Source organism: Protobothrops mucrosquamatus, unplaced genomic scaffold (genome assembly GCF_001527695.2).
Source record: "Protobothrops mucrosquamatus isolate PMUCROS unplaced genomic scaffold, P.Mucros_1.0 scaffold1975, whole genome shotgun sequence".
NCBI classification, from domain to species: domain Eukaryota; kingdom Metazoa; phylum Chordata; class Lepidosauria; order Squamata; family Viperidae; genus Protobothrops; species Protobothrops mucrosquamatus.
Window position 1 is genome coordinate 76,421 of NW_015388091.1, and position 11,499 is coordinate 87,919.

Genomic DNA, 11,499 nt, shown 5'->3' on the forward strand with positions numbered 1-11,499 from the left:
CTGCCTGAGCAGGGGATTGGACTAGATGACCTCCAAGGTCCCTTCCAACTTTATCATTATCATCATCATTATCATCATTATCATCATCATCATCATCATCATTATTATTATTATTATTATTATTATTATTATTATTATTATTATTATTATTATTATTATGTGCCTCAATTTGAATGGTGATTATGTCGAAAATTAATGTAATGTTGTAGTTTTCTAATGTGTATAATAAAAGTTCTGTATCTGTGTGTGTCTGTCATTGATATTCAGATGGAGGTTTATTTCCGAATTGCCCTCATATCATTTGTTTCTCTACCCTATAAATAGTTTTGAACTCACCTGAATACACCTAAAAGTTTTAAGTTAGGTGCAAACCCTGCTGGGAAAGAATAATGTAAGTCATCAATTTGTCACTTGGGGAATATTGCCTTTTCCATTGTTAAAATCTCACATGTAATCAATGCCTTCTATTATTTGATCACATATTGCAAATGTATTATTTGTTTCTATACCCTTTAAATAGATTAAACCTCTCCTTAATGTTTTTTGTTGTTTGTTTGTTTTTGTTTTTCCTGAATTACCTGATGAATTTTCTGATTGATAAAGAAGCCGCTTAGCAAAAGTAAAAGTATCTCTTCAAGGATCAATTTCTAATCAGCTCATTATTAGACTATCAGAACCCAAATGAAATAGGGGGGGACATGTTATCAGAATGCATGGTTACCTAATATCATGTCAGTTGCTCTATTGTATATTGGAATCTGGGTAAACACCTGAACATCAACCATGCAAGAGCTAGAAAGACTCTGTGAAAGAAACCCTCTGCCACTGTGACATCCAGCCAAGGGAACTAGAAGCTGCAGCTGCTAACAGAACGTCTGACAAGCCCTATGCTATATAGTCTCAACCAGCTTTGAAGACAAACACCACCCAAAACTGATAGAAAACCATGCATGGCATCACAAAATGACACCCACAGCTAATATAACAGTAGTCTTCCAGTGCTCTCCTTTTGTAGACTCTGAATCTCCAGCTGGGCCTCCAGAACCAACCTAGATGAAGTGCACAACAGTTCTTCTTCAAACTCAGAGTACAGAGTAAAAGTACTATCTGAAATGAAATGTGTTATATGGACTAAATCAAGGATAAAAGCATGATGCTCCTATATTTCCAGAAGAGGATCCACCTACTACTGGAAAGTCCTCTCATTTCTTTAAGCCATCTGAAATCAACCAGGATCTCCCACTTTTCCCAACATCCACCTGGTTTTCAATCTCAATGACAATTATTTGAACTTTAGAATGACTTGGAATGCTGTGCTGGACCTGCTGTCAGCTGGGTAGGTGAATGTTCCTAACTACAGTTGTGGAAGGCAGAGGACCTTTTTATTATCCTTGAAGGGACTGAGACTGAAATCTCCTCTCAGAATGCCACCATGTTGGCCACCCACAAAATCCCACAGGTATGTCCATAACATTCTACAGCACACTTCCCATGTTGTAGGTGTCAGTAGGTAGAGATGAAATGAAAATTGTCATACATCCCATGAGTTTAATTAGCAAAGAAAGACTCCTGGTTCATTTCTTTTTCCAAGAGTATACTTTATCAAGAACAAAGCAGTTACAGATCAGAGCAAGCAGAATCTGTTGACTTGGCATGAAAACGATGTAATTAATCTTTCCTTTTTCCCTGTCCATCCCTCTGTTATCAGTCAATGTCCAATTAAAAGTTCTCAGGTTTGTGTTTGTGCCTTTCCATCTCCACATTCCATTCAATGACCTTGTGCTTGATTGGTGGTCCTCACAATCAGGGCTGGCTCTGCTTCAAACCCAACCCCCCAACCCCCCATTCCAATCTCTCCCCCTCTCACCATTGCTGATGTCAACCTGGCAAAAGATGTAATGCGAAGCCAGCAGCAGAATGACAGCTATGAAAAAAAGGAATGAGAAGATAAGCATTCCCCATGCCCAGGTTTCTATCTGCAAGAGGAGAAATCACTTGCTTCTTCATAGCAACCACTATTTTTATATTAATTTTACTTTTCTTTTTCTGTGAAAAAGGCAGCTCACATTATTGCATACTGTTAATATCACCTTTTCATTCTTTTTCAGGTCAACTCTGTTTTGAAAGAACAAACTTCAGTGACATTCAGACTCTTACTGCTTCTATTATACAATTTGTAGATAAAGCATTTCCTTTAAACCCTCCCCCTGGCATATGAACAAGATTTCCATTATGCAAGAGTCATGTTTTAAAAAACTGGATGTAGCATTTCAGAACTCAAGTAGGCTAGGGACAATGGACTTAAGGGCATTCTGCCTTAAGGATTCAAAAAATGTTCAGTGGACATCTTCAAATTTAACTGTACAAAGTTGGGGATCTTATCTTCCCTTTAATTATTTCAAATAAAATCATCGGCCCTATTTTGTACGGAGAGCAGCTTGGACCATTTTCTAGGTGTGGACTGTAAGAAAATGCTAAGTTTTAAAATTTCTCTGTCTCACGTTTCGTTATTTCTTCTTGTTGTAAGTTGCTCCCTTGTATTCAGGTCTGGCCTCAGAATGATAATGTAGCACTTGGGGATGAAGATGCAGCCCAGCAGCCCAGCATTGGAGGCCAAGATGGAGAAGACTTGCACAGCCACCATGCATTTTCCTTTGGTGCTCAGATAGGTGGGCACAAAACTCACCCAGACACTGCAGAAGACCAGCATGCTGAAGGTGATCAGCTTGGCTTCATTGAAGGCCGCAGGGAGATTTCTGGCTAGGAAAGCCACCATGAAGCAGATGGCAGCCAGGAATCCCAGGTAGCTGAGGGTGATGTAGAACATGACAACAGAGCCTTCATTGCATTGCAAGGTGATAACTCCAGGCTGGGAGTGGAGGTCAGTATCAGGGAATGGGGGAGAAACTCCAAGCCAGATGGAACAGATGATAACTTGTACAGCAGAACAAGAAAGGATGATAGAGTTGGCCAAGCTCTTCCCCAACCATATCTTTACCTGTTTTCCTGGTTTTGTGGCCAGGAAAGCCAGCACCACTGTGATGGTTTTGGCCAGGAGGGAAGAAATGGCAACTGAGAAGGTGATGCTGAAAATCATTTGTTGGAGAAGGCAGGTGGCTTTACTTGGTTGACCAATGAAGAGAAAGGGAGACAAGAAGCAAAGCAGGAGGGAGACCAGGAGGATGTAAGAGAGATCCTGGTTGTTGGCTTTGACAATGGGAGTTTCTTTGTATTGAAGGAACATGTTTAACACAAATCCTGTGGTTAGGAACAGCAATAGGGCAAAAAAGACCAGGAGGATGCCCAAATATTCTTCATAAGACAGGAAGGATATAACTTTGGGGATACATTGAACTCTGCCCTCATTTGGATATTTGTCATCTGGACATTTGGTGCATTTTTCCATATCTGAGAAAAGAAAAAAAAACAACAATTCTTCCATATTCTGTCCTTTTAAATTTCAAAAAATGCATTCTTGGGACAACAGCTAATACCATTTCAAAGAAGCATTTTTTAAAAGTTGAAGCAAAAACAAAATTCTGTATATAATTATCTATCTATCTATCTATCTATCTATCTATCTATCTATCTATCTATCTATCTATCATCTATCTAATTCTCTACCTCTCTCTATATCCTGTCAAATGTGCATAACCTCTATGGGAAATTTTAGTCATGAAAATAATCTGGTATAGCTCATGGGACCAATAGTAACATGAATGCATAATAACTGTCCAAGAAGAAGAAGAAGATACAAAGAATTTTGAAGATTAATATTGTAAAGAAAGTGCAATTATTTTTATTGAGACTTATAAACAATGCACTAGAAAAGACCTGAGCTGTTTCACTCCCATGAAAAATTCTATGGATGAATCCATTTCCACAATATCAACCTTTTTCTTTGGTGTTACCCACCTTCCTGAGTGGAGATGGTCCCTTCCAGACAAGGAACACAGTCATAGCAGCAAACTGACTCTCCTTCTCGCTTCCGCTTGACAAATCCAGGATGACAATTTTCCACACATTTGGACTGAGGCAGAGTCTAAACAGAAAAAACAGCAATGCCAAAGAAAGTATGTTAGGATTCACCATCCATGGAAAATAAAGGTCAAAATGAACATTAGCAAAAGAGTCTCCTGCCTTCACTTAGATAAGTGTGATCTCTCTAACTAGTTCAAAATAGTTGCTGGAGATACAATTTCTGACATTTTCTTTATTTACTTCACCCCTTTTGCTTTTGGATTTCTCATTGCAATAAAGGACCATTGCAAAGCAGCTCCCCTTTGAAAGTAGTCTAAAATAGTCTCCTGCTTAAGATACATAGGAACACCAATATTTCTCCCACCTTGTTGTGCAACTTTAGCCATGACAGAATATCTTTATTGATAATACATTTCTGCCTTTCAAAGCTCCCCAGTTGTTTGTCAATAGGATCCCACCTGGGAAGAAGCACCCAGCTTATGATGTTCATATCTGCTGCTACATCTCCATTTTGGTCCAAATACAATTTCCTATGGGAAATATTGCAAAACTCATTCTTCTCCAGAAATGGATGGAACTAGAATAGAAACATACTGGAATTTTAAAAACAGAATATTTGATTTCTTATCCCTTTTCACATTCAAATCTTTCCTCAACAGATGTCTAACTTGAAAATACTGTGAGTTTAGAGACCAGATGTTACCACTATGTTCAAAAGTGAAAAAAAGACTCATATAAATTGGTTAGTCATATATTGAAAAATGTGATCTAACAAAATATAATTGACCAAATTTGTCTATTAAAGGGAACATTTTAGCCATTGTAGCTTATGGAGCAGTGGTGTAGTGGCCCCACCCCTATGGACATTTGAATCACAAAAGGGTGCAAATAGTACACAACACAAAGTTGTGCAAAGGCTATTCTAGCTACAACTGCCACCTGCTCTTTGAGTAGAAGTTGTGAGATCAGGAGAACTCCAAAATTGTGGACCAGGTCTCTCAGGGATAGTGCAACTCCATCCAGAATTAATGATGCTAAATTAATGGATCCTAAAGATCCATGCAACTGAAGCTATTTGGTCTTGCCAGGATTCAGCCAAAGCCTCTTGTCCCTGACCTCTTCAACTTTATTCCTTGAGTGAATAGTTTGGCCCTTTGTAACACAAGGGGGTTGAAAAGGTTCCTCTCCCTCTCCCTTGGAATTTCATGGATCCTGATGGGGACTCCATACCTGCCATGGCTGCAGCCTTGGAGACCCCAACCTCTCTTCACCCATCTTGCTTCTCCTCCCAGATCTGGAAGAATATGCACCTTTCAAGGCACGGGCCAGAGTCTTAATAACACTGTGCAGATGGAGGTGAAAAGGGATCCATATCCTTCTTCTTTCCTCTCCAGGTTGCAATGGTGCTTTCTGGGTGCATCTTTTCTGGCCTTTGACTGAAAAAAGGTGCTTTGAAAAAGAACAATGAAAATACCGATTTTCCAATTTCACAAAGAGTTTGGTTCCAAAAGGATCATCTTCTGGCCTTTTCTTTTCCTGAAAGGCAAAGCTCCAGATGCTATGGACATATTTGTAAAGACGTGCCCATCCTAATACCAAATACTCAATGCTTTCCACAATCCAGACTTTCCCTTCAATGGGTCCTGGTAGACCTTCAAATATTAACTGGAAAGTATAATAAAAATGTTAACGTGTTCTATGTAGTTCACAAAGACATTAACTTGACTCCACTTAGAGATGTCATCCCTGAGGAGTGTTGCATGTCCAGTTGCTGTGAATCGTTGTGATATAACCACACAAATTCCATTCCTGACAAGCATAGGAGTAAAAGTCTTCATGAAATTCTCTCCCTCCTCTGTGTCTGAAATAAAAAGACCAATCAAGGTCCATCTGAAATGGAGGAGCAGTTGGACAATTGCTGGATATGTGATCCCTTTTGGGGGGAGGATCCGGTGGAAAAAAGGAAATCCACTTTTATCACTCAGAGTCTCTGAAACAATTGCATCGCTGAGCTGAAAAAACAATGAAGAATGCTATGCTATATTTGGGGTGAAATGAAGTCCAAAATATTAGATTTTAGTAAATCCAACTTGCTACTCATGAACATCTTAGAATGGTATATTATTAATTACTCATTAAACCATATTAAGATACAGAATATGAAGCACAGAACAATTGACAAGAATGTACATAAAACATAAAATAAAAAAATAAATGAAAAAGAATAAATATAAAGAATGTAAAAGCTCAGTATTTTTATTAAACAAATCCTAGTTTGATATTATCCTGGTGTTCATATTTATTTGTTTTTACTACATGGCATTACCCAGGATTCAAATTTTTAATGTAATTAGAGACAGAATGTAAATAATATTTCTGTATCACCTTAGTGGTAAAAGGCAACCAGGCTGCCAAAGAACCGTCAAAGCTGACACTAACCAAGACATAGAACAACTCAAAGAAGCAGTGAAAGAATGGAAGATGTGGAGAGACCTGGCCCGTAGAATCGCCAAGAGTCAGACATGACTGAATAGGTAACATCATCGTAATATCATCATCCTACATATGCAGATCTCAACTGAACTATTTTTTTCAAATAAATGCCTCTATTATATGTTGCTTTTGAATTCTTACCACACAGAAAATGTGGCTATGGAGATTCTCAGTCATTCAGGTCATAATTTTCCCAAAGGTGCATTTTCAAAAGACAACTAGGCTTTCTTTATTTTTTACTTGAAGACATTTCACTTCTCATCCAAGAAACTTCTTCAGTTCTTCAGTCAATTGAAGAAGCTTCTTGGATGAGAAGTGAAATGACTTCAAGCAAAAATGAAGACCATCCTGTTGCCTTTTGAAAAAGCACCTTTGGGACACAAGAAGTGTGAATTTTATTTTAATATAAGGACCACAATAGATTATTAGTCTATTGTATAGTCCAAGATACTTACCCCTCTCTTCTTTATACAATTGAAGAATGAAGAAGAATGTTATTTTTTCTATCTCTCAAGCTCTCCAAAACAACTTCTCGACATCACATTAGCTGCCAGTGGACTGGTAAGGGGGTTGGGATTGGGAAACTGAAAGAATTGGTTTATGCTTTGCGCAGGACCTTCAGATTCTGCATGACTTTACTGCAACCACTTTCTCTCAAAAAAAGTTCTTTTGATTCAAATCAATAGATTCAAGATTCTTACTTTCCTGAGAGCCTGGCTGGGGTAGGTCTGACACAGCCACAATGTAGGACAAACTGGCAGAAGACTAGCAGAGTGGAGGTAGGGAGTAAGGAGAAAGAAGAAACAAGAAAGAAAGACACAGTGAAGTAGAGAGTGATGGAAAGGCTGGAAAATCAAGATATAAACTAGGAGATATAAGAAACATACCCAAGAGCTATAGTATTAGTACAAGAATGCAGATATGATATATTTGCCATTACTAAAACCTGATGGGATGAAAATCAAGACTGGAATATGCTGATGGAAGGATACAAACTATTCAAAAGAAACAGACCTAACAAAAGAGGAGGCAGAGTTGCATTATATATAAAAGATCACTCCACCTCTATAGAAATACACAAAAGGAAAGATAAAAACCTCCTAGAATCCATATGAGTCAATATAGAAATTTAAAAAGAATGACATTGATACAAGTGTATATTCCAGGCCACCCAACCAAGCAGAAGAAATTGATGAATTTTTTTTGCTAAACAACTAACATATGTTTGTAGGAAATATACCACAGTGATAATGGGAAACTTTAACTACCCTGATATTAACTGGGAGACAAACTCTGCAGCAAATGGGAGATCAAACAGATTCCTAACCAACCTAGCTGACAACCTTGTCAACCAAAACATAGAGGAGGGAACTAGAGGAAAAGATAGGCTAGACCTAATTTTTACTAATGAAGAAGAAGTGATAGAGGGAGTTGAAGTTGCTGGAACTTTGGGCAAGAGTGACCATGTCATATATTGGAATTCAATATCATGCAAGCACAAGCAATAGAGCATAATACAGCCAATGTCTTAAACTTTAAAAGAGTTGATTTCAACAAACTCAGAGCCTAAAAAAATTCCATGGATGAAAATCCTAAAGGGGAAAACAATTCAAGAAGCATGGGAAACGCTGAAAAATATGATCACAAAAGCCCAGTCCAGAACAATACCACTGAAAGAGAAAAACAAGAAATCCAAGAAGAAACTCACAAGGCTGCACTCTGATAAACTGAAAGCCAAAAAGGACAAGTATAAAAAATGGAAAGAGGGACACATGACTAAGGCAGAGTATCAGCAGATAGCCAAATCTGCAAAGACATAGTCAGGAAAACAAAGGCTCAGAATGAACAAAGACTTACAACAACAACAACAACAACAACAACAACAACAACTACTACTACTACTACTACTACTACTACTACTACTACTACTAATAATAATAATAATAATAATAATAATAATAATAATAATAATAATAATAATAATAATTTCTTTCAACGTATAAATAACAAGAACAAAGTTAAGGAAACAGTCGGTCCACTAAATAGAGAAAATGGCAAGGAAGAAACAGGCAGTAGAGAGAAAGCAGAGCTGCTTAACTCATTCTTTGCATCAGTCTTCACACAAAAACAATATCCCATCTATATCCCAGCTTAGACAATCTATAAATAAAAATTAAAATAAACAAGAAAATGGTTAGAGAACACCTATCTGATCTTGATGAATATCAATCACTGGGACCTGATAGATTACATCCTAGAGTTCTGAAGGACTTGGCAGATGTTATCTCAGAATCATTATACCATATCTTCCAAAAAGGGAAAACAAAAACAAACAAACAAAAAACCCAGACACAATCAGCCTAACATCAATACCTGGGAAGATACTGGAAAACATAATAAAAAAACAGATCTACAAACATTTAGAAATAAATAAAGTTATAAGTAAAAGCCAGCATGGGTTTGTTAAAAACAGATCATGCCAAATCAATCTTATTTCATTCTTTGATAGAATGACTAATTAGTATATTGGCGAAATGCTGTGGACACAGTATACTTAGACTTCAGTAAGGCATTTTACAAAGTAGACCACAACCTACTTCTTGATAAGCTAGAAAATGTGGGATAGACAACATCACCACCAGATAGATTTGTAACTGGCTGACAAACCATACTCAATGAGTGGTCCTTAATGGTACTACAGTATATCTCCATATAGGTAAATTAGCACTGGGGTACCACAAGGTTCTGTCTTAGGCCAGTACTCTTCAATATCTTTATAAATGACTTGGATGAGGGAATAGAAGGGGAACTCATCAAATTTGCAGATGACGCTAAGCTGGTAGGAATAGCCAACACCCCAGAAGACAAGCTCAAGATCCAAAAAGAACTTGAAAGACTTGAACAATGGTCTCTATCCAACAAAATGAAATTTAATGTGGATAAAAGCAAGGTTTTACATGTAGGCAGGAAAACCTGTGTGTGGCAGCAACCAAAAAAGCTAGTACAATCCTTGGTTGTATAAACAGAGGAATAGAATCAAAATGACATGAAGTATTAGTATTGCTTTATAAAGCTTTAATAAGGCCACACCTGCATAGAGTTTTGGTCACACCATTACAAAAAAAGATGTTGAGACTTTGGATAAAGTGCAAAGAATAGCAACTAAGATGATTAAAGGCCTGAAGACTAAAACATATAAAGAATGGTTGCAGGATTTGGATTTGCTAGTCTAGAGAAAAGAAGAATTAGCGGGAACATGATAGCAGTATTCCAGTATTTGAGAGGTTGCCACAAAGAGGAGGGGGTCAAGTTATTTTCCAAAGCACCAGAGGGAAGGACAACAAACAATGAATATAAACTAATCAAGGAGAAGCAACCTGGAATTAAGGAGAAACTTCTTAACAGTGATGACAATTAACCAGTGGAAGAGCTTGCCTTCAGAAGTTGTGGGTGCTTCATCATTAGAGGTTTTTAAGAAGAGATTGGACAGTCATTTGTCTAAATGGTATAGGGTCTCCTGCTTGAGCAGGGGGTTGGACTAGAAGACCTCCAAAGTCCCTTTCTGCTCTATTCTGGTTGATTGATCCATGAATGCCAACTAACAGTCAGAAGATCCTCTGATTGGATACCGAGCCTCTCCTTATCTTCACAAGTGTGCAGAAGAAGCCCACAATGCAACAGGGATGATGTCATTAGAGGACATGTCTGCTTTTTGCCCTCTCTCCACACTGTATCCCAATCCATAGCCTGACACCCATAAAGGCCATGGTGAAAATCAGACAAAATATGGTTGGATCTATCATTCACCCTCAATCTCCCCACTCACTTTATCAGTTAAAGAAACACACACACAAACCTGTGGGACTTTGTAGATGCCTACTAATCTTGACATCTGAATGGAGGTTTCCCTCTTAGCTGCATCAAGAAGAGCCAAAAGGTTTTCCTTCCTTCCACAGCTGTAGTTTGGAACATTGGCTTCTCCAGTAGAGAGGATGTCCAGCAGGGCTTCTGAAGTAGCAAGAGTGCTGACATAGTTGTCGTGCATGTTGTAGCCAAGTGTGAGATTGGGCAGGAGCTGGGGATTCTCATTGACTGCTTGAATGGCAAAAACCATGATTAGCAGTTTAAAATAATGTCCCATACTATTAAAAAAAATAAATCATGTTGTTACCATCATCATCAATAGAAACAACAATGTTATTTTTCAATTTAATCATCTTTGCCTCCACAAGTGTATTGTGTCTTAAGCCAATATAGATCCAAACTCCAAGGCAAATGATAGCTCCCTATCAGCACATAATTTTTTATGATCTTTGAGAAGATGGGATGGAGATAGTCTTCCACCAAGGTTAAGAATCACAATTATTTTTATCAGATCTAATTTTCATTTGCCCAGTAACCTGTATTCAAATCATTCAATCACTGAAGTAGAACCACCACAAAATGAAGAGGATGTTTCCTAAGTGTCCCATAAAGTCATCCTCTATTCCTGTAAGGATCAGGTATTGAATACTGTACAATGACAGGTTATATAAATATGGAAGTGAGGTGGGCAGAGGACTCTACAACCCTCTCAATCACTACTTTAAACCAAGCTCTGTATTCAAGTGATGAGGTCAGTATTGAATGAGAATGGATAAAAAAAATCTGGACTTATTTCAGGGTTTTTTTGTCTCATGTTGGATCTGAGTCTCTTCCACAAAAGGAAGACAAAAGATGAAAGCCATGAAAATGAGAATGATTCAAGAAATTAGACGGGTCCTGCTATATAGGAGTAAGACAGGCTTAGGATACAGGAGGATCTGGACAGATTTGAACACTGGGTGCTATCTAACAAAATGAAATTCAATGGTGAAAAAGTAAGGTTCTACATTTAGGCAAGAAAAACAAAATGTATAGGTATAGTATAGAGGGTACCTTGCTCAATAGTAGTAACTGTGAGAGGGACCTTGGAGTCCTAGTGGACAATCATTTAAATATGAGCCAGCAGTGTGCTGCAGCTGCTAAAAAAGCCAACACAGTCCC

The 11,499-nt window shown here is 37.9% G+C and overlaps 1 protein-coding gene across 1 annotated transcript; it reads right to left on the reverse strand.

The window, feature by feature from the left end:
- Window positions 1-2,497: 2,497 nt before the first annotated feature.
- Window positions 2,498-10,588, reverse strand: LOC114923119 (vomeronasal type-2 receptor 26-like). The gene is made up of 4 exons (XM_029285632.1): window positions 10,445-10,588; window positions 5,456-5,646; window positions 4,393-4,511; window positions 2,498-3,408 (listed from the first exon to the last, which is right to left on the reverse strand). The coding sequence occupies exons 1-4, from the start codon at window positions 10,586-10,588 to the stop codon at window positions 2,498-2,500; spliced, it is 1,365 nt and encodes a 454-aa protein (XP_029141465.1).
- Between the last annotated feature and the right edge of the window lie 911 nt (window positions 10,589-11,499).